The 24,443-nt window shown below is 40.3% G+C and overlaps 2 protein-coding genes across 5 annotated transcripts in view; one reads left to right on the top strand and one right to left on the bottom strand.

Annotated features, from left to right (window-relative positions):
• The window catches only part of LOC134207729 (low-density lipoprotein receptor-related protein 4), a 374,845-nt gene extending 353,868 nt beyond the window's left edge, over positions 1-20,977 (bottom strand). For 2 of the 3 annotated variants that reach the window (XR_009978414.1, XM_062683577.1), the window contains exons 1-2: positions 20,587-20,977; positions 434-1,030 (exon numbers count right to left, since the gene is read on the bottom strand). Coding sequence is in view for 2 of the 3 variants with exons in the window: in XM_062683577.1 (XP_062539561.1) it covers positions 434-587 (154 nt within the window). In the remaining variant the exon portion in view is untranslated. Of the gene's footprint in view, positions 1-433; positions 1,031-20,527 lie in introns of all 3 variants that reach the window. The other variant, XM_062683578.1, reaches the window with a different exon arrangement.
• The window catches only part of LOC134207731 (gamma-aminobutyric acid receptor subunit alpha-6), a 642,164-nt gene that overhangs the window by 279,314 nt on the left and 338,407 nt on the right, over positions 1-24,443 (top strand). The window lies entirely within an intron of this gene.

Genomic DNA, 24,443 nt, shown 5'->3' with positions numbered 1-24,443 from the left:
TGACATCTAAAATGAGTTACCGTTTATCCAACACTAAACCTTGGTTTATTAATAAGTTCTGGGGGGATTTCTAAAACATATTGAACTATGAACTTCTTTTTGTCCCGCGCTGACACAAAATTTATCTGGTCACATTATGTTTAAATAAACTCTATCACTTCCAGTATACCTAAATATGCCATTCATACTGTTTTAGGTTCATTTCCTGCCAATGAGATGGTAATTTCTACCGATTTCAAAATGGTTCAAACCATGATACGCTTTTCACTAGTTCAAACCATGATTGGATACCCTACTGTTAATGAAGTTCAAACTTCTCTCACATTGTATTTACTCCGCACAAAACAAGAAGCTTGGCGAGTGAGATCGCCCTCCCTGCATCAAATTTGATCAACCATGACTATTACAAGAGAATAATAAAAAACAGACTTACCAACTCCGACGACCACCAGGAGAGCCAGGAAGTTGGCCACCACGCCGATAAACCGCCCCGAAGTAACATTCCTTGGAAGTCCTGCCCGACTGCTGCTGCATCTGCCGCTGCTTCTGCTTCGTTCGCTAAGATCATTCCCAATGTTGCTGCTCATGATCACTCACTCACGTAACGAGGCGACTCGGGGCTCTCTAGCGGCGGACCCGAAATTTTTGCGAACTTACTAAACTACAAGGTTCGGATATATCCGCCCGGATTTCAACTGGGCAGATCCGTAATTAATCCGGATATATCTTCCCTCACTGCTGGTTAACGTACCGCACTTTGAGCACTGAAATTTCTTCACCAAAAAACTGTCGTCTTTTTTCAATTCGAATCAATCCTGGATTGCAGAATATTTGCGAAGCACTTCTGCTTCCGAACGGACGACACACAATTCGGCAAATCCTGTTACACCCACTTTTTCCCTCAATCGATACACAGCCACAGACCGTTCACACTTTTGGAAATTCAGTTGTTCAGATCGATTTCCAGCGCTAGTTCCGGAAGGAATCTTCTCTTATATCCTCGCCTCATAGTTCCTGCATTTGTGGTTTCCTGTTTCGGATAAAATTATTGAAGAAAATGGTGCAACTGTCGAACATTTTCCACTGGCAGGTTGACACTTTTTTTCGTTTCTCTTGCGAAGATATCGGGATGCTGGCGCATGAAAAGAAAGGACCAGTTTTCCGAGGACAACGACGAAGACGACCACGGCAACGACGACATTCGGTGGAAAATTCGATGAATGAAAAGCTTTCCCACACATACGCTCTCACGCTCGCAAATAACTTCGGGAGAGCCAACAACACTTGATCCAATGGAGATGAGAGAAAATCTGTTTTGGGTGGATGCTGCGTGGTTAATTTGGATTCAAATAATGGCTGATATAGCGGATCGTTTTATGATTGATGCATATTGCTGGGTCGGCTCATTAGAAAAGACTAATAACACGCTCCTATGTTTTCCAACTTTCAATGTATCAATGTCGGTTTGTGCTTATGATTGCATATTTGCATATAGATTAGATTTAGAAATTTGCGATATTTTACAAAGTTATTCGAAAGAGTAAAATCAATATGACGAAGACCATATGATTTTGTAATTCATCTGCTTGACGATGCTAATGTATATGGGGAAACCCATAAGGGAATTTATCGGGAAATTGCGCTTAAATTTTTTGACGTAGAATTACGTTTTTCAGTAAGATAGAAGGGTCATTCCAAAGTTTCAAATTGGGACCGTCACGAAAAGAGGTCAGGAAGTAAAAGTCAATAACTCAGCCGTTTCTCAACGGATTCTGGAGATTTTACTATGAATCGATCAGTCAACTCTCTAAGATTTCATTCAACTATTGTAAACAATTGTTTCAAAGCATTTAACTACTTAAAATTCAATTTCAATGTGTTGTGTTCAAATATCACTTTTACAGTAAATTGCCTACATTTTGGCTATATTTGTGCCAAAACAATTGAATTTCGCATCCACTATCGAACTGTACGTAATTCTACGTTCAATTTGCGGCCATGTCTATAATACAACCTTCTACTTTTTTTTCTGGAAATATGTTCTGGAAACACCTCCGAACATTTGAATCATTTGTTTGAGAAACTGCATAAGTCCATTTTACACTATTTCGAGAAAACAACTAAAAACTGTTTTAGAACAAATTTGCACCGAATCTTTCGATTTCTTCGATTCAGATCAATAGTTTTTGGCAACACTCAACACCCTGGGGCATTTTGAGTGCAAAAAATGTAAGCAGTACTCCACAATTGCTCTTCAAAGTACGTGGACATATGTAGTTTCTCAAACAAACGAAAAAAAATTCATACATTCCTGAACAACTTTTTTTTTCGTGTTTTTTGCCAGAATACGTATTTTTAAACGAGGATTCAGAATATATAAAAATCTCATTTTGGCCAAAAATGTTACATATGCAGTTTCTCAAACAAACGGTTCATTTATTAATGAACTTCTCTGGAGAATCAACAGGGAATTAATTTTAATTTCTTCTGTCCACGAATTCCTTACGGAGCTCCCCAATAATTCGCCTGGTAAATCCTTCCGCAATTATATGTATTCAAACATTATTGTGGTAATTAATCTGAATTTTTTTTACATATGAACTTTTCGGGAGTAAATGTCAAAAATAATCAAGAACTTCCGTAAGAAACCCCGAGCAAATTAAAAAAAAAAATTTAATAGAAATATCTAAAAAATATATAGTAGTAACTTCCGAAGGTTTTTTTCAGATGAAGTTTCAATGAAATTTCCAAAGAAATTTCTAAAAAAAATCGAACAATCGTCTAATACACAATCGCGAATTGCTCGTAGGACTTAAAAATATAATATTGTAGAAGTGTTGCCACAAAATATGTTTAAATCAATCTCATTATCCAATTTAAATGTGATTTTACTTCCAAATTCATGGTAATTCTTATTATTTTTCCATAAAAAAATGGGTTCCCAATTCATAACCTGGTAGAAAATTTAACATAATTTATAAATTTTGAATAAATAATTGAATTTTTGTTAATTCAAAAGTGTGATGCGTTACATTTTTTTGTGTGTGTCGAGAGTTGTGTCGAATTCATTGTATATATTGGTTATATCACTTTTTTAGTTAGCAGATGAAGAAAAGTATATTCAAATAATACAAAATCAAATCACTAGATAAATGGTGGCCCTGAAAAACAAAACATTTCGAAATGCGCAAAATAAACAAGGTTTGCGGCGAGAAAACGACGTGACGGCCCGAAACTCGTTAAGAAAATTTTAGACGAAAAAAATTCCAACCCAAACAAGGATTCTGTAAATCTGCAACTGCTGCGCTTAAAGACATTCAGTGATCGCTACTGGTTCAATCTCTACGATTGATTTCTGTAAATTTTCCACTTCCTACACCTTGGTAGGTATGATAAATGTATGCTCTATTTTGCGCATGATGATAGGCTGCAAAATGGTGGGTTGACATTAAGGAAGGAGCGCCCAAAAGAGCTCTGGTTCCCACAAGTTCCTATCTCACGCTTCCAAGGGTCGTACGATTACAAAAGACCGTCAGCTAAGGTTCTGTACTTGGCTGGTAGTGCAGTCTGGGCAATGTTGTCCCTCTGACATCAGCTAGAGTGAGAAGGTACGCCTCGAGCGTCTGTTCACCAGGAGGTGCGGCTCAAACTGCGTCTGCATGATACCTCAGCGGCTTATTAACGAAATGCTGTATCGCGTCAGCTATAAAGGGTGTATTCGATAAAAATGGCACACCGAAAATCTCCTATAACTTTTGAACCGTATGGGTAAAAAACCTGAAAATTTGACCAAATCTTATTCATAGTGTATTGTTTACATCTGCAATGTTTCATATTCATTCATACAGTGGTTCAAATCGTATCGTCGGAACAACCCACCGATCGATAGAAAAACACTTAGGATTGCAAATTCAACTGTATCTCGTGTAATAAAAACCTTCAAGGAGCATATGAGTGTTCAAAAGAAGGAAGGGAGTGGTCGTAGAAGCGGTCCAATGGACAATAAAATGACCAGGAGTGGTAGAACAGCTCAATAAGTTTCCAAACGAAATATTGCTAACAAGTCCGAGGTGTCGGTTGGTTTCGTGCACAAAAACCATGAAACGTGCTGGGTTACATGTTAACAAGGTGCAAGCCCCAAACCGAAATGAAAAGTATAACACCACTGCAAAAAACCCGCGCCCGAAAACTTTACACGAAGTTGTTCACCAAATCCTGTTGCATCGTGATGGATGATGGAACTTACGTCAAGGCTGACTTCCGTCAACTTCCTGGGCATGAATATTTCGTTGCCAAGTCCAAGTTCAATATTCCGGAGGATGTCCGAACAAAGAAGTTATTAAAATTAGCTAAGAAGTCAGGCGATTTGCGGATGTGGTGAAGTAAGCGCTCCTTTCATTACCTCCGGAACATTCAACAGTACGATTTAGACCGAATAGTGTCTCAAGAAGCATATTTCGCCATTCATAAGAAAACACAAAGTAACAACACTGTTTTGGCCTGATCTGGCGTCTTGCAACTACGCTCGTGACGTATTGCAGTGGTACCGAGCAAACGAAGCTAAATTTGTGCCAAAATATATCAACCCACAAAACTCACCGGAACTTCGCTTAGGGGAAAGGCAACTTTACAGTTCCCCAATCAATGAAGCAATTTTCCGGTCTAGAAATTTCATACAAGCATAGTTTGGCTCTTCATGCATCATTCCATGAGCTCTCAGGACAATATTTCTTGATAGAATTTGATTTATGATGAAAACGCGAACAGTCCATCTTCCAGCCCAAACAGCTGGGGTGCGGGTAAGATCGACACCACATGAGGGTAAAACCGACACATCAAGTCGTTATGGAATCGAACATCAGAACAATTCTAAATTATGTTACAACATAATTGAAAATGTTTAACAACATTCATTTTGATATTTGTGTATGAAATTTATATTTAGGGGTCACTCATAAACGATGGTTGAACAGAATTTTATATTTTTAAAATCATCACCACATATCATATTTTATTTAGTTTCCTTAGTGGGTCGGGTGAAAAATATATAGAGTATAAGAATGTTAGTAACAAATTTACTAACTACTGTAAATATTGACCTACATTTAAATTTCACTTATTTTAAAAAGTTGTTTATAACGGCGATTTAAAATAAATGCGTATGGTGCAGTTATGACAAGAAATGAAAACGACTAGTTCCGTAAGTGACACGCTACATGTTTACAGGGGTGAAAATGAATCACGAAAGAACATCACTAGAAAACGGATTGAATAGGGGAAATGTTCCGATCTCCATCTCACTGTACATATATCCATCTCATCGCTAAACAAAGAAATACGGCACCAAATTCGTCGCTTCTTTTTGTCAACATGCGTGCTTACTACTGAAAAAAATCACAAAAATAATAAACAAACCAAATTCCTTTCCATTGCTTTGTTTTTAATGGGATGGAAATAGGAGCTATGAGATGAAGTGGCGAACCGTTCCCCTATATCTAAAAGCAAAATACCCAAGTAGCACACATGTCCCACATAGATTACTGCAACGGATATGCGACTAGATTTGGTCACTATCAAGTTGCTGCAACCATTTTAGTCTGACTTGTGCTGCTCGGGTAAGCCTAAAAATACGGTTCTTCTTTGAGCGTTATTGTTATTCGACCTGCAGGTTTTCCTTGATGACTTAATATTACATCCTAGACCTATTGTCACGCCCAATGATGATATGGTATGTAATCAGTCTATGATTACATGTATTCCCCGGCGCCTCGTTTTTCAATACTTGAATTATATTTTGCAAATGATGAGTCTAATAAAACAGAGGTATTTCGTGATTCGATGGCAGGTGTCGAATTTACCCCAACTGATAACATAATAATGATGATTGATGTATGGATGTTTATAATTAGAAATGTAAACTATTTTTCCACAACATACACAAAATGATGTTCAATTATGGATCAGAGATGGATTAAATACTGAAAATTAATTAATTATTGTCGTAAAAGCTTATACACTGATGCCAAAATTTTACATAACTCATCTCCTCAATGATGATCAATGCTAATTGTCTGTTTATTATGACTCTTACACCTCTCCGCTATTTACAAAATGACTAGAAATACAAGAAATCAAACGTTTATTCAAAACGTGTCGAAATTCTGTCCGATAATCACTTTAAATCAGAGATTTGTAGTGGTGTCGGTTTTACCCACAATTCCCCTAAATGGAAAATTCTGGGCAATTGTGAAGACGAAACTTCGAAAACATCCTAAAATTATTAAAACAGAGCTGAAGATGAAGAAAATTGGGGAAAAAAACAACAAAAATATAGGAAAAATCGATTGTACAAAATTTGATGGGTGGAGTGAAAAGAAAGGTGCGCGCATTCGGGATGGGCAATGAAATCAAATGAAACAAATGTTGTAAATCATAACTTATTAAAAGTTTTTCATTCTCTGAGAATTTCAAGACAATCCGATAATCGGTTTAATTTTGGTGAGTAAATATGTGTGTGCCATTTTTATCGAATACACCCTTTACCTGAGGTGGCAGCCCTACCAGCGCGATGTACGTAAAGCGACCCCGGTATGGTAGCTTACTGAAGCCTCTCAAATACCACGAAAAATGGAGATAGAAGAGAAAGAGAACGTTATTTTTGGCAACCGACCCAGCAACAAAATAAGGACTATGATTGGAACTTGGTACCTGGAATGTCAAGACCCTAAATGAACCTGGACGAGTGAGCCTTCTGGTTCGCGAACTGCAGAAGGTTGGAGTGAACGTGGCCGCTATTCAAGAAGTCCGATGGCCCAGATCCGGAGATCGTGAATTCCGAGCCGTGGACCACGCGACCAACACACCAACACACACATCTTCAATTACAGCTTAATCAACGTTTACGCACCGACAAACGACGTGAAAGACACGTTTTATAAATGTCTTGGCAAAGCCTATGGAGAGTGCCCAAATCATGACGTGAAAATTGTTATCAGAGATGCTAACGCTCAGGTCAGTAGAGAAGACTTTTTCCGTCCCATAATCGGTAGGGAGAGCCTTCACTCCGCTACCAATGACAACGGCCTACGGCTAGTAAATTTCGCTGCTGTCAGAGGGATGGCCATCAGAAGCACCTACTTTGCACGAAAGAACATCCGAAAGCACACATTGAGACACCCAAATGGTGAAACTTGGTTTTATGATGGCGTGCGGAGAAAGACAGCGCCATTTCCCGTCATGTGCAACGACCAAGAAGAGAATAAGCTGACAGATAAAAATGAAATGGCTGCCAGAAAATATGGGAAGACGAGAAATTTCCTGCTAGCTGGTTGGACGGCCTCATATGTCCTCTTCTCAAGAACATACTGAGTGCGTCAATTACCAAGCAATAACCCTCCTGTAATTACAAAAGCGCAGGGAGTGTTAGGCACCGCACAGCAACGCCAACGAAATGGTTGGTTTGATGAGGAGTGCCAGCGAGTGACGGACGAAAAAAAATATTGCTAGAAATCAAATGCTAGTGAGTGGCTCGTATTCGTTCCAACAGAGAGCGGTACAGTGTAGCGAGGGTAAAAGAGAAACGAATCCACCGCAGAAAAAAAGACAACGCGGAGAGAGTGTGATAGCCGAAGCGCAGGAAAACATGGATAGAAACGATATGCGGAGGTTTTACGCTTTACGGAGGAACTGTCAATGGCGCGCGGCTCACCATGTGTAATGACCGAGAGGGGAATTTGCTGACAGACAAGACTATGGTAGCAGCCAGGTGGAAGGAGCACTTCGAAGATTGATTGAACGGCGAAAATAAATTTATATTTAGAAGCAGGATGGGGGTCCTCCTTAGTCGCGCGGCTACAAAGCAAGGCCATGCTGAGGGTGACTGGGTTCGATTCCCGGTGACGGTCTAGGCAATTTTCGGATTGGAACTTGTCTCGACTTCCCTGGGCATAAAAGTATCATCGTGCTAGCACATAGAACAGACGTTGAAGCTGTACTCCCTATGTTATGATAACTTTTTACTGTTCATTTTGAAATAACTTGGAATGTCGCCTATACCCCGTGAATTACATCTCCGCAACTTCGACGTCGTGGCGCTGCAGGAGATTTGCTGGACAGGACAGAAAGTGTGGAAAAGTTGGCATCGGGCGGCTACCTTCTACCAAAGCTGTGGCACCACCAACGAGCTGGGAACCGGCTTCATAGAGCTGGGTGAGATGCGCCAACGTGTGATTGGGTGGCAGCCAATCAACGCAAGGTTGTCCAAGCTGAGGATGAAAGGCCGTTTCTTCAACTATAGCATCATCAACGTGCATTGCCCACACGAAGGGAGACCCGAAGACAAGAAAGAAGCGTTCTACGCACAGCTGGAGCAGACATACGATGGATGCCCACTGCGGGACGTCAAAATCGTCATCGGTGACATGAACGCTCAGGTAGGAAGGGAGGAAACGTATAGACCGGTCATCGGACTGGATAGTCTGCATACCGTATCGAACGACAACGGCCAACCATGCATAAACTTCGCAGCCTCCCGCGGAATGGTAGTCCGCTTCTTCTAGGTGCTTCTTCTTTCCCCGCAAAAAATATCCACAAGGCCACTAGGGGATAACCTAACCAAGAAACGGAAAACCAAATCGACCACGTTCTAATCGACGGTAAATTCTTCTCCGACATCACGAACGTCCGCACCTTTTTTTCCTGTTCGGGTGTGCCACTGCGACCAGTTATTAGATCTATTGTAGCGTTACCCGTATCCTTAGTGTTTAAGTGCATGTCGAATTACTCCATTACTATTGATAAGCAACGCAGTATCGGTTTCGATACAGTTGTTGTTTTGTTTTCTCAAGAGCACCATGACAAGGTCCCGCTATTTAGACCCTTCACAGAGAGCAATCCCATTGAGGCGCGCCCCTTATCAATAGGGAATCAATCCTTTCCTAAGAAAACAGAACAGTAATACTTCTATTAGGCCATGCATCGGAGCCCTAGCCACATCCCTGTCTTGCTTCTAGAATATCACCAGTAAAACTCTGAAAACCCGGGATTTAGCTCTGTCTACAAGACCATTTCAAGCAAGAGAATTTGTTCAGTAATAAGAACTTCCGTGTGTTCCTCTCACTACCATTGTTCACCAGTTCATGAAGAGTTAGTACGTATTTAAACCCCTAACTCGATTTTCCAGCAGTCAGTTCAGCCTAGGACCGGGTACCGAGGTTTTTCAACTAATTACCTGAAAAGTTGTTTCCGCTGCATACAGTTTAGCCTCAAACAAGAGGAACTCGAGTCTTGTAACTGTCTACAAGGTAACATTAATTATGTTTTGTTTCTGATACTGCTGTTGGTAGCGGGGACAAAATACGATGAATCCTTAATTACCACAACTTATTGCCCTAGCTAGAAAAATGGATTAAGCTAGGGCTCTGTTTGGTAGATCTTACACCGTAACACACTACGTCAAAGTGATCTACCGTGTTACGGGAACGTCCGCACTTACCGCAGTGCGAATATTGAATCCGACCACTACCTCGTTGCAGTATGCCTGCGCTCAAAACTCTCGATGGTGTACAACACGCGTCGAAGTCGAACGCCGCGGCTTAACATTGGGCGGCTACAAGACGGTAGACTAGCCCAAGGATACGCGCAGCAGCTGGAAGTGGCACTCCCAACGGAAGAGCAGCTAGGCGCAGCGTCTCTTGGGCACAAGGGCGAACAAGGCACGATATCAACGGGCGCAGAAAAGACAAAATTCGATTTTTCGGAGGAAAAAGTGCCAGCAGGAAGAACAAGACCGTGAAGAGACGGAGCAACTGTACCGCGTTAATAACGCACGAAAGTTCTATGGCGATATGGCAGATGAAGATGGCGGTATGGTGATGGACCTGGGATAACGCGCGCAGGACATAATTTTACCGGCTCCGGGAAATCCAGGAAATCCAGGAGAAGATTGGCCGGCTGAAGAACAACAAAGCCCCTGGGCTCCATTTTCAGAAAAAATGTTTTAAGCTCTTTTTAGTGGAATGTATTCAACCGTCCGAATTTAGTACTCTCCATTTAATTCCACCAATTATTTCGATATTATTGCAGATACGTATTTCGACCACAACTGTGTGGTCGTCTTCAGTGTCTCGTACTTGACTCGACTAAGTCTTACGTAGTGTAAGCAGTAATCAACGTATGATATCTATCATATGTTCTAGCAGTGCTAGAACAGTAAATGAGCTAATACTCCTTTCTATACTAAGCAAATCTTAATAATTCTGTCCTTCTTGTAGTAGTGTCTGTATGTTTATTGTCCACAGTTTCATAGATCATATCACATACCAAGGTGTATCCAGGCCTTTGTTACTTTTATCCTTACCCTTTCTTACCAACAACGTCCAACTCATGTGACATTCGTGAAGATACAGAGGTGTTCTCGTTCTCTTGTAACAACGAATGTCACACAAATATTCCTTCCCTTCTCCGATGACCATAAGGACGAGGCCGGCGCCATTAGTGACTCTTTGAATAACAGAACTCTCGCATTGTGCACATTGATGATGTGAAACCAATCTCAGTCTCCATCTATTGGTTCCTTGTGCAATTTCGATCGTTCTGGTCCATCACGAAGTAGCAACTAAGAATTGTATGGTCATCCTGCTCATGCTCATGCTAAAACCAAACCGTGTAAAAATCAACTGGGTGTAGGGGAGACTGGGGATACTTGATCCCCCTTTCTCATTTCCGATGTATCACTTCCAAAAACAATTATACCTACGCGCTTTTCGCACAGACTTTCTAAGAAACATATAATTTAACTTTACTGATGTGTGACAGTCTGTAAATTGTTGTTGTTATTAATACACAAACATTCTATTTAGGTTCTGTCAAAAGTAGAATTTTAAAATATTCGAGAGGAATTGATCCCTCTCCAAAAACTTGGTTCGATCAAAGTAGAAAATTGTTTTCTGATTTTTGAATATTTTGCCTCCAAAGTACGGCGATTTTTCGACTTGTTGTGCGTATTCATGAACGATGGAATTCGACAGCGCATGTAATCTTAAAATTTGGGGAGATTTTATCCCCTTTCTATGATATCTCACTGCGTGTTTGGTAGAACAATATTATCACACAAAAAATGAGCATCACTAAAATAAAAGCTACGTCAAAATATAGCTTCTTATTTTTCATTTTCTGTGTATTTAAAAAAAACTACCTAGGGGTCCAGAACAACTTTTTTTTACTTTTCTAAATGGAACCTACTATAGATAGTAGAATCTATAGATGAGCGAAAGCATGGCCGAGTCGATTTTTTTGCCCGTGCGCACGCGCATATGACGTCACAGCCCTTAACGTTTCCATTGAAATCGTGACGTCATGCTCGTTTGGAGACACGTTTGACAGTTCGTTTGGAGACAGAGGATTTATCTTCGCTCATCTATATATTCCACTAAAAGATATTTTAGTTACTAGATAAAGATTGTCGCTGTCGTCGCTGTCCGGAACATCTTTTGCTGGCGAGGATAGGGGAGCTAAATGTCAAAGAAGGAAAATCCATACGATTTGACAGGTATGTACCACACATGTTTCGGACAGCAGAACAAAGGGAACAGTAGCGACAATCTTTATCTAGTAACTAAAATATCTTTTATTCCACTATCTATAGAACCTACATTCTAATCTAATACCAACCGTCAGTCACAAGTCACTCACGAGATAATCCTTTTTTGTATTTATAAACCATGCTTTATGAATTAAACGCAATAAATGAATCTTCTTCATGTTATTTTACTTCAAATGCGGAGAAACAGGACGAAGCCGAAATTATTAAATTAAACATTTGACCGGAAAACATTTCCGCTTCGCAATGGTTAATCCTACTGGTATTTTATAACAGCAACCCCTTCCTAATCAATTTTCTTTCAGTTTGTTACACTTTTTGGATTGAAATGTAAATTATCAAAATTCGTAGAGAATTATCCAGATAAATATGAATTTACAATTGGATTATTTGAGCTCGGAAACCGTTGGGATTCCTAAATTCAAGATATAAAAATTTCTGAAAACCTAACTATTTTTTATCACATTTCCAAGGATACTATTATCGAGCCAGTTTTACTTATCTGATATAAGTATGCCAATGCCATGCTGGAGGTGGCTGAGTTGTATCCCTGGTTCGGTCTAGGACATTTTCATTTCAGGTTTTTTTTTGGCATTCCTATGTGGGATGGATTAATGAAGAAATTTTTGGTTTTGAAAATAAGGAACACATTTGTTCTACGGAGTTTTGTCCAATATCAGCGGGGCTCTGTTGTTAGTAAACCTTTTTGAAATTACGCTTCAGATCATTGTTCATCTAGATTATTTCTCCTAGATAGATGAATGAAAAATTCAAATGCATTTGATGCATAATGCATTTTGATTTTCGTTTATTGGTCAACTATTCTGAACTGTTAGACAATTTTGTTTTCAAAATTAAAATAAAGATTCATCTCTTGAGCACGATTTTTCTGGTGTGTTAGTATTCCATAAACTATTGGAAGCTAATAGAGCGCTTATTCAATTCGAAAGAGTCTTCTTCAGGTGAAAAACTAGCTTATTCAGATTAAGTTGTTTGTTGGGATTTGTAAATGGGGTGAAACTAGGAATGAATCGATACTAGTAAATACGAGTAAATACTCGATACTTTTAATTCGATACCAAGTACTTTTGGAATCGATACTTTGATACTCGAATACCTATGAAGCATTCATAAATCTGTAAAGATCGAAAAAAAAATCTGTAAAATCAACGCCTGATTTGTACAATCAATCAGAAAAACGCTTGAAGCACTTGCTTCACCGTAAGATGAAGGACAACGATCAATACCCAATAGACCAGTGAACAATGTTTGCTTATCGAAGAATTTCCACGACTGAAGCGGGAATCGAACCCTCAGCTCATAATACACAATATACATATTTCTTTCAAAATGTGCAAAACATTTCTTTAAAAAATATTAAGAAAATCCTAAGTAATCGTTTTTAAGAAATCGGGTAGTTGGCATCGTACTGGGTGTTGAAGTTTGATAGGACACAAATATCCTTTGAAACGATTTAATTTAAATTTTGATAAATTATTATTAATACTAAAATATTTACTCATAACTCAATAAAAAAAGCTTTCATAATAAATAATGTATAAAGTGTCCCGATCCAAAAACTGGTCACTCTACTTAATCCCGTATAGGATTAAAATTTCCTTAAACTCGATAGTAAATGGCCCATGGTGTTGCAAAAGTACCATTCCATTGGAGAAGCATCAGAGAGATTCGCATCATTAGGTTGGGAATCCATGATCAAAAGATGCAATTGTACATATGAGTAATTCTCGCTGGAACCAGGCCGCCATTGGCACATATCTTTTGATTTCAAAATTTCCATTGCTATTAGTTAGAATATATTGAAACTAGATGAAAAACGCTTTGGTTGAGCCAAATTGATGGACTCCTAAGGAGCTAAACATGTTGTAAAAAAAGTCGATTTTTCGATAATTTCAAGGTAAGTAGGGGAAGTGGGGGTAGCACGCCCATAGGGGTTAAAACGCGCCACCCCTGAATAAGGTTAAATATCCCCATTTTGATTATTTTCAATAGTCTATACGATAAAGCAATGAAAAATATTGCCATTGGATACATATATTTCATGATTTTTCTCTAGTTATACATGAAAAACTCGAAAAAACGATTTTTGCGTGTTTTGATGCAATTCTAGCTCGGTGGAATTTAATCTTTCTGTCGCTGTTATACATTGATAAATTAATAATTGAGCCATGAGCCATGCTGCTTACTCGTGTTCTTTATGTTCCACACGAAATCGTCGTCAAAAATGGTTTTAAAACGATTTTATGGGCCTTCAAACTTCTGAGGTTGGTGTGGGGCATTACGCCCATGCTCATGTCGTATGACCGAAACAGCTGAAACATTCGGTTAATTGCCTTAATGTAGGCAATTAAAATGAAAATCAGTACGATAAGCACATGCGCGTTTTAACCCATCCACTGGCGCATCTCACCCCGCATGGTTTCAAAATCATTTTTTTTCGGGTGCTTTTTAAAAATCAAATTTCTGTGCAATAAAATGGACAATTAGATATCTGTTATCGGTAGTCAGTCGCAGATATGCTGTTCTTCAGTATGCGCTGATGAAAACTGGCTGAAATGGTGGTTTTCATTGATAAAAATGGCATTTTCCTTAACGTGGGCGTCCTACCCCCAGTTCCCCTAATCAAGTTATACCACAAAATTTTACATTGAAACATCTTCAAAACTCGTTGCTGTTGTATAGAGGATGAATAAAGCTTTCAATTGATGTAAAAAACTGAGTAGATCATCTGAAAGCTGAGAAAAAAATACACTGTATGTCAAGAAACTAGGTGTGCATTGACATTTACCCGATAAAAAATAAATTTAAAAAGAGTTTTACGTATTTTTAATGTGTATTGCGCAATATCAATATGTATCATATTTTTGTACGCAACAAAGCATAATTTTGCAATCGCTGATTTTTCTTGAGTTTAGTAAAATAAAGAACATTCATTTTAAGTAAAAAAAATCTTGAATATAATGAACAAGTATGTTGATGGACAAATATCTCACATTTTAATAAATTTACTGTTTGTTTTCTGTAAATCGATCACTAACTTGTGAACTGGGTAACTAGACGCATCACAGATATGGCTGTCAATGCGCAACAGGGCATATGGTTTCATTCACAGGCTCACCATGTCAATTTGATGTTTCAAACCAAAGAGAAGAAGAAGACTCGTTTACGCTAGCGGAAGTTTGTTTGTTTTGTACTGTACTGTACGTATATCGTACTGTACGGGTACCCAAAAAGAAATTTTGTTGCAACCCGTTTGCAAAAGTTGATCATAAAAGCTGGAGAAAACCTTCGAAACTGACAAGAGTAACTCAAAAAATTATGAATTTTTTCGAATCTATTAGATTCAAGACCGTTCCGGAACTTCATGAGAAAATATGTACAACATGCCGCTTGCAAGTGACCCGCCAGCAGCAAACCGTTCTTTTCAGCCGATGGAAGTTGTTGAAAACGGAGATAAGGTTTACGTTGAAGATGTGCAGATGGTTGCAGCATGATTTCCAAAACATGACGGAGATTCTATCTCGACTTGGGATCCGGAATGTAAGTAGAAGAGAGCTGCGACGGGAAACCTTCCGATGCGAAATGCTTAAACAAGCCGTGAATGCAATAAGGCAAATTTTGAAGGTTGATTACCAAGTGTACTATGACGATACTAACGTGCCAGTTGTCAAAGATATCCTTGACAATTGTAAGATCGCATCAAAACCTGTCAAATTCCAAATTTTAACATTGCTCACTCCTTCGTGGAGCAGACAGAAAATGATGGATGAAACAGGATGCAGTAAGTATGGTAAAAGTCATCAACATTCGGAAGCTAATTTTCCACAATTCTGCAGGTAAATGGTTCGTCGAAAAGGCTCAACAAGTTCGTGCTTCGAAGGGAATTATTAAACTTCCAGATGCGGGTACATCGGTAACAGAATGGATTAATCAAGTTAACTCATTTTGCACTCACCGAATCAAAACAACGGCGGCACTGTATACGCATATTTCTAGTTGTTGAAAACGTGTTCGTGTGTGTTTGACAGAACATGTCTACGGTGGCGCGATCTGTTCATTTCATAGCGGCAGTTTTTGCTTATTGATTGGTCCATTGGAAAAGGTTGCTCAGGAAGAGGCAAAACAGTACTATTTGGACTGTGATACATTAATGCCCGGTATGCGGGATAAAATTAGCGTAAAGACACCCACCGGTCGAGAAAGTAGGCAAAAACGTTTGCTTCTTGGATCACTAAACGAAATTTTTGCTAACTTTAAAGAACCCAAATTTGAAAATCGCATTTTCTACGTTAGCTAAGCTTCGACCTCCGGAATGCATACTAACCGGAAGCTCCGGTACGCATACAGTGTGCGCATGCATGAAGCATGAAAATATTGAATTGTCATTGCGTGCGGTTGAAGCCTTACCGATAATGCGAGACAGCTGCTTAAGCGAGCTGATTCAAAAATATTTAGTATGTAAAAACCCTTCTCCTCAATGCTACTTTTTGGAATGCACAGAATGTCCTGACTTGAGTGACTTTAGTTAAAAATTACTGGATGACATTGAAAAATTTCCTCTAGAAATCATCAAGTTTAAAGTTTGGACTCCGATTGAAAACCATTATCAACTTGTTGATAATACGACAAGCGCACCTGAACAGTTTGTAGATAACTTCAGCAATTTGCTCTTGTCACATTTCTTCATCACAAAGGTACACAACTGACAAAAAATGACCCATTAATACTCATTTTATGTTTATATTCTTAGGCACAAAAAGACTATCTATTTGAGCTGAAGTCCAATCTGAAGTCAAATGAAGCTATCGTTTACGCAGACTTTTCAGAACACTACAAAGTAACCATTCAAAACGAGATACAATCGCACCATTTTGCAAGACAGATGATTGCAATTCATCCATTCGTGATTTATTACAGAATCGAAGAAGAGCTTTTTCATAAAACATATATAGTTATTTCACCCGTTCTTGAGCACAACTATGTTTTGGTGCACTGCTGTTTTCGTAAGCTGTTCATGAAGATCAATCTTACGCAGATTACAACAAGATTGTTCACCGATGGAGCTGGGAGTCAGTAGAAGAACAAATATAATTTCACCAACATCACATTCATGAAGAAAGATTTCCAAATGGATGCAGAATGGAATTTTCACGCCAGTTCTCACGGAAAATGTCAATGTGATGGGGTGGCGGGAACACTTAAACGTGCAGTGTACAAATACAGCTTAACGCCAAATAGAGACAAGCTGAAAACAGATGCTTCCCCATTATATGCATGGGCTGGAGAGCAACAAGGACAAACAATGTCTTTCAGTAACGTGGAACAGCTTGATTACGATACATCGTTGGCTAAACTGCAACTTCGGATGGAGAATGTTCAAACCATCAAACCGACTCAAAACAACATTTTTTTTTCCACAAAACGAGTACATAATCATATCCAAAAAATATTCGAAGAGTTCTGAGGTAAAATTCCACAACCTTAAATTTAAAACATGATTATGAATTTAAGGTATCTAAAAACGATTTTATTATATTTATTTTCATTTGAAACAACTTAACTATAATGTATTTAATACTAGTTTAACTCATATCGGATTTTGAAAAATAAAAAAATGAAAAACACGCTAAACTGCTAATAATCAAGATGGCGTCTTAAACGAAGATAGGCACATTTTTTTACTTAAAATGAATGTTCTTTACTTTACTAAACTCAAGAAAAAATCAGCGATTGCAAAATTATGCTTTGTTGCGTACAAAAATATGATACATATTGATTGCGCAATACACGTTAAAAAAACTCTTTTTAGATTTTTTCTGTCGTGTAAATGTCAATGCACGCCTAGTTTCTTGACTGTATCTTATTTATTTTTTATGTGAGCGCATTACACATTTACAGAGCAAATTTACTCTATTTTGTGATTCATAATTGAATGCCACCGTAGCGGTGGCAATTTAACTGTTATTTTCACTTTTCAAAAGGGTCACTTATTTCGGTCGTCGGCACCCCGGTGATTATCAAGGGAGATCATCAGTTTATTGCCTGATTTCAGACTATAAGATAAGTCGTTAGCAATTTTGTTTTAAAATCATGATAAAATGTGTATAATGTACTTAAATGTAATGAATTTCATTGCAACGGAAACAAAAAATCTTGATCTTAAAAGCCATAACGCCCCAACTTCATAGTTTTTCATTTTGAGTGGGTTTTTTATGGTGCCGACAACCGACCACCTTTTTCGAAACGGCATAAAACCAACGCTTAACAAAATTGGTAATAATTTTTTTCCAATAGATGAAATAAAACAAATCTCTCCACTAGTTATTAGCTTATGCCTTTATTATTCAACTCTATCAATAAGTTTTTATTGGGATTGTAATGCATCTGCCATAACGAATTTTCGTCCAATGTACCAGTGAAAGAGGCTAGTGAAGGTACCCCACATGTACCCAAGGTTGGGAATCGCTGAAGTTGTACAAATAATTTTTCACGGATAATAATGAAAAAATCCAAGAGTTTCTAAAGAATCTTATTTCCTCCTCTTCCTTATGACCTCCAATAATTTATATATAAAATCCAAATCCAAAGAATTTCCTATGAAAATAGTAAAAATTCCATGGAAATTCCAACTGGCAAATAACTGGAAGCGGCGAGATGGCAATGTTCCAGTAAGGGGATGTAATGCCATTAAGAAGCCAAATCGGTCCAACCATTCCGATGGCGACTGTTTGCATGTACACATTTTGTACAATTTTCGATAACTCGACGGAAGTGATGCAATGCGTTTGCGATTTGCTCGTCTTCTTCCGTCTACAATTGAAGAAGTCGCTGTAAGTAGCCAGAACGGAATTTTAGCCTACAGTAAGGTAATTGTAATTGGTAATTGTTGTGAGTGATTTCAAACATAAAGTCTCAACCTAAGGTAAGTTTTTATTGCGATTGCAATCAAACCACCAATTAATAACTACTAATCACAAATGATGATTTTGTCTCATATGGCAGGGAGAGTATAATTTCCTAAAATTAAGCAAAAGTATTTTCAGATTCTGTGGAAGTGATGCCCCGTTTGTTGCAATGTTTTCAAATGGCTGCGGGCAAAAAACTTCACGTGGTGTTTCTCCGAGCAAATGACATGCTGCGTCTGATAAAACGTATAGTTAAACAATAACTTACTTCATTCTTATGGATAATGTTATTTATCCATAAGAATGAAGTAAACGGGGTACATAAAGCGCCTTTTCCTGAGGAGTACGCCATTTGCAATTGAGGGAGTGAAACGCAAAGAGGTGTAAGTGACAAAAAAATTAGTTTTGTGCAAAATGAGTGCAAAGTTTTTCAATATTTTTTTGATTCATACAGATCGTAGGAAAATTCAAAAAATTACTGACTTTCTGTAAATTTTCATCTTTTTTATAAACATCGTACAAAGTATATCAACATATTGCCGCAAAGCACAAGAACCAAAGAATTTTTTGTTGTAGTCAACTGAATTTTGTCCAAAATGTCACTTACACCCCTCTGCTTCTAACACCCTCAATTTTAAGAAAATCCGTCAATAGTGACACTTAGCAAGCAAGCTGGGGTTATTTAACTCCGCCACTTAAATTGAGTGACTCAATGTACAACGTTGAGTCAACTCTCGCTCTATTTAGGAAAATATCACATATTGCAACATTTACAACCTTTAAAGCGAATAATTTCTATATGCTGTTGTTTTGAAATCTTGAAATTTACTTCGAGAGCAAACGAAGTTGATTTCATGATTTCAAAATTCCAAGCAAAATTCTCTTTCCAAACTGCCAAATCATCTCAGACATCTTTAAATGAATTTCCCTCAAAAACATTCAAACTCCGCTAATCTCAGTAAGCCTCAGCAAATCCATCAAGCATCTTCTTGTTGACATTGCTGCATCAGCTGCAAAAATGGCTGCCACCGACTAACCGTCCTACCAGCCAACCATCCAATCGACCTTACCTTCACCCAGTTCGTATACAAGCTAGGTAGGTCTTCGGCTGTACAAATCTCTAAATTCCTATTCAGGAAAATTTTTCTCAATGAAATTGCTGCTCCTGCTGCTGCTGCTGCTGCAGCGGTGGAAACATGAAAGCGCAAAAGCACAGTGAATCTAATGAGCAGCACTTGCTGGCTCTCTCGCTGTGAGGATAGACTGCTGTGACTGTGCTGGTGGGGTGGCCATTCGAGACTCGGTGGAACCTCCCGTTGACTGCATAATGTTGGCGGAGGTCATGGCGGGTTGGGCTGGGGGCCGTGCATGGCGGCATGCGGCAGGGGTGCTGGCACTAAGCAAATACAGAGACAACGGGGCAAGTGGTCTAAAACAGTAATCGGGTGTACACGGGAGATACGTAGGTGTCTAAAGCTTAGTATGCAAAAGCTGAGGAAAATGATTAATGAAAAATGGCTTCAACAGAATAGCAGATTTGACAGCAATGCAAGTTAATTACGGAACAGAGCGTAATTCAATTGATATCACACGGTATTCATTTTGAAAAACTGCGGCACAACACTAATTATTTAACTTTTTCCCTCGCAAAACAAAATATAACACCCAGCGCCGCATATTGGACCATCCTCTTCTACCAAATCCTGCCAGGCCGTCGCCAATGGACGACAACGACGGCAACGAGAAACATCCCTTCCAACGGATTGAAACACATTCATCGTGGCTGTCTTCGTTCTCCAGCTTTTTTGGGGCACTTCAATTGAATACGTGCTTCGGGAGCGAACGCAGGAGAGTGAACGAATTAAGTTTCACGGGAGAGAGAGAGCCCAAAAATTGCAACAACAAATGTTTTAATGGGTGTGTTTTTCGCGATCAAACCTCGGGGTCGGAAAACTTTTCCTGCCTTTTCGAATTCTGAAATCTCCGGACAAAAAATGTCAACCTGTCCAGCGAATCGCAGCAGGCCACTTTTGCGCCGAACTAATAGTCCCCCACGCCTACTTGCAGTCTTATCCTTGGGGCGTTTTTCCACGTGGGCGTGATGTGGGCTCCTCTTCACTTGGCAGCAGATTTTCATCCATCTTTACAGGAATCCACCCCGAAGGGACCGAGGAAAATTTCCATCAATTTCGGCCATCGCCGCGATCGCGGCACTCGCGAGCACCTGCGGCCACACGGCGGCACTGGCCAGCGTTTTTCGCGACACAAAACGACCCGAATCGAAGCACTTGGACGCACAATTAACCGTTTCAAATTTGCACAAAATTTTCCAAGATGGTGGAAAACTCTCTCAATGGAACTGCGTTTCTGCTCTTCTGCTATCAAAGGTCCTGCCTGGGATGTGGATGCTGAACCGTTTGGAATGTTTCGATTTTGCTTGTGCTTCTGTGTGTGGCTGACTCGAGACTGAAGAGTGCGTCGCTCGTCACGTTCCAGATGAGATGATGAGGGCGATCCATTCGGTTGGGACCGACTGCCAGCATCCAAAGCGGGAGCTTTCGGCGTACCGCTGCTTGCATCGTATGTTGATAGGCACAGCAGCATCCACCCTTGTATGGAGAGATGGTGGCTGTGGAGAGATGTCGAAATGATGATTCAATTGAACGAGTGCGGAGCAGTGGTGGAGCAGCATGGTTGTTCATAGTTGAACTCTGTTTGCGATATTAATGAATTTTGATTTTCTCCAGAGACGAAAAATTGGCCATAGCGGTAATGCATAAAGTACGCCAGTCTCTTAGCGGTGAGGGGGTCGGCGGTTTCCGAGTGATGTGACAATTCATACAAAACTTCTTTCAAATCGAATCCAGGCAGCATTCGGAATCGATTTACTACAGTATTTGGAATCAAATCCCAACAGGACTCGTAAACGAATCTCTACATAATCTAGAATCAAATACCGAAACAACTCGGGAATCGAATCCTGATAGAATTTGGAATCGAGTCCCGAGTCCCGACAGGATTCGGAATCGAGTCCCGAAAGAATGATTTGGTATTGAATCCCGATATGATTCGGAATAGAGTCCCGATAGAGTTCGGAATCGAATCCCGATTGGATTCGGAATCGTTTCCCGACAAAATTCGGCTCGGAATCGAATCCCGATGAGATTCAGTATTGAATCCCGAAAGGATTCTAAACAGAAACCCGACAGGATTTGGATAGGGTTTAGAATCGAATCCCGATTAGATTCTGAATCGAATGCTGATTGGATTCGGAATCGAATCCCGATAAGATTCGGAATCGATAGACCTCCGAATTGAAACCCAATAAAATTTGGAATCGAACCCCGACAGGATTCAGAATCGAGTCCCGAAAGAATGATTCGGAATCGAATCTTGATAGGATGTGGAATCGTATCCCGATAGGGTTTGGAATCCCGATAGGATTCGAAATCCATTACCGACAGGAATTACATTACCGACGGAATCGAATGCCGACAGGATTTGGAATCGAATCCCGATAGGATACGGAAACCAATCCCGATAGGAATTGGAATCAAATTCCGATTGGATTTGGAATCGAATCCCGACAGCATTCGGAATCGAATCCCGACAGGATTCGGAATCGAATCCCGACAGGATTCGGAATCGAGTCCCGATAGAGTTCGGAATCGAATCCCGATTGGATTCGGAATCGTTTCCCGACAAAATTCGGCTCGGAATCGAATCCCGATGAGATTCAGTATTAAATCCCGAATGGATTCTAAACAGAAACCCGACAGGATTTGGATAGGGTTCGGAATCGAATCCCGATTAGATTCTGAATCGAATGCAGATAGGATTCGGAATCGATAGACCTCCGATTCGAAACCCAATAAAATTTGGAATCGATCTCCGACAGGATTTGAAATTGAACCCCGACAGGATTCAGAATCGAGTCCCGAAAGAATGATTCGGAATCGAATCTTGATAGAATGTGGAATCGTATCCCGATAGGGTTTGGAATCGAATCTCGATAGGATTCGGAATCGATTACCGACAGGATTCGGAATCGAATCCCGACAGGATTTGGAATCGAATCCCGATAGGATACGGAAACGAATCCCGATGGAAATTGGAATCAAATTCTGATTGGATTTGGAATCGCATCCCGACAGGAATCGGAATCGAATTCTGACAGGATTCGGAATCGAATCCTGGCAGGATTCGGAATCGAATCCCGACAGGATTCGGAATCGAATCCCGACAGGATTCGGAATCGAATCCCGACAGGATTCGGAATCGAATCCCGACAGGATTTGGAATCGAATTCCGACAGGATTCGGAATCGAATCCCGACAGGATTCGGAATCGAATCCCGACAGGATTCGGAATCGAATCCCGACAGGATTCGGAATCGAATCCCGACAGGATTCGGAATCGAATCCCGACAGGATTCGGAATCGAATCCCGACAGGATTCGGAATCGAATCCCGACAGGATTCAGGATTCGGAATCGAATCCCGACAGGATTCGGAATTGAATCTCGACAGGATTCGAAATCGAATCCCGACAGGATTCGGATTCGAATCCCGACAGGATTCGGAATCGAATCCCGACAGGATTCGGAATCGAATCCCGACAGGATTCGGAATCGAATCCCGACAGGATTCGGAATCGAATCCCGACAGGATTCGGAATCGAATCCCGACAGGATTCGGAATCGAATCCCGACAGGATTCGGAATCGAATCCCGACAGGATTCGGAATCGAATCCCGACAGGATTCGGAATCGAACCCCGACAGGATTCGGAATCGAATCCCGACAGGATTCGGAATCGAATCCCGACAGGATTCGGAATCGAATCCCGACAGGATTCGGAATCGAATCCCGACCGGATTTGGAATCGAATCCCGACCGGATTCGGAATCGAATTCCGACCGGATGCGGAATCGAATCCCGACCGGATTTGAAATCGAATCCCGACCGGATTCGGAATCGAATCCCGACCGGATTCGGAATCGAATCCCGAAATTCGGAATCGAATCCCGAAATTCGGAATCGAATCCCGAAATTCGGAATCGAATCCCGACAGGATTCGGGATCGAAGGACAGGATTAGGAATCGAATCCCGAAAGGATTCGAAATTGATTCCCAATAGAATTCGGAATAAAACCCCGATAGGATTTGGAATTGAATCTTGACAGGATTCGGAATCGAATCCCGTTAGGATTTGGAATTGAATTCTGACACGATTCGGAACCGATACCAGAAAGGATGATTCGGAATCGGATCCTGACAGACAGGATGCGGAATCGAATCCTAACAGAATTTGGAATCAAATCTCGACAGAATCGAATCCCGACAGGATTCGGAATCGAATCCGACAGGATTCGGAATCGAATCCGACAGGATTCGGAATCGAATCCGATAGGATTCGGAATCGACTCCCGATAGGAATCGGAATCGAATCCCGATAGAATTTGGAATCAACTCCCGATAAGATACGGAATCGAATCCCGACAGGATTCGACAGGATTCGGAATCGAATCCCGACAGGATTCGGAATCGAATCCCGACAGGATTCGGAATCGAATCCCGACAGGATTCGGAATCGAATCCCGACAGGATTCGGAATCGAATCCCGACAGGATTCGGAATCGAATCCCGACAGGATTCGGAATCGAATCCCGACAGGATTCGGAATCGAATCCCGATAGGATTCGGAATCGAATCCCGACAGGATTCGGAACCGAATCCCGACAGGATTCGGAACCGAATCCAGACAGGATTCGGAATCGAATCCCGACAGGATTCGGAATCGAATCCCGACAGCATTCGGAATCAAATCCCGACAGGATTCGGAATCGAATCCCGACAGGATTCGGAATCGAATCCCGACAGGATTCGGAATCGAATCCCGATAGGATTCGGAATCGAA

Source organism: Armigeres subalbatus, chromosome 1 (assembly GCF_024139115.2).
Source record: "Armigeres subalbatus isolate Guangzhou_Male chromosome 1, GZ_Asu_2, whole genome shotgun sequence".
NCBI lineage: Eukaryota > Metazoa > Arthropoda > Insecta > Diptera > Culicidae > Armigeres > Armigeres subalbatus.
Note: the sequence above shows the minus strand (reverse complement) of the source record. Positions and strands in the feature narration are given on the sequence as shown.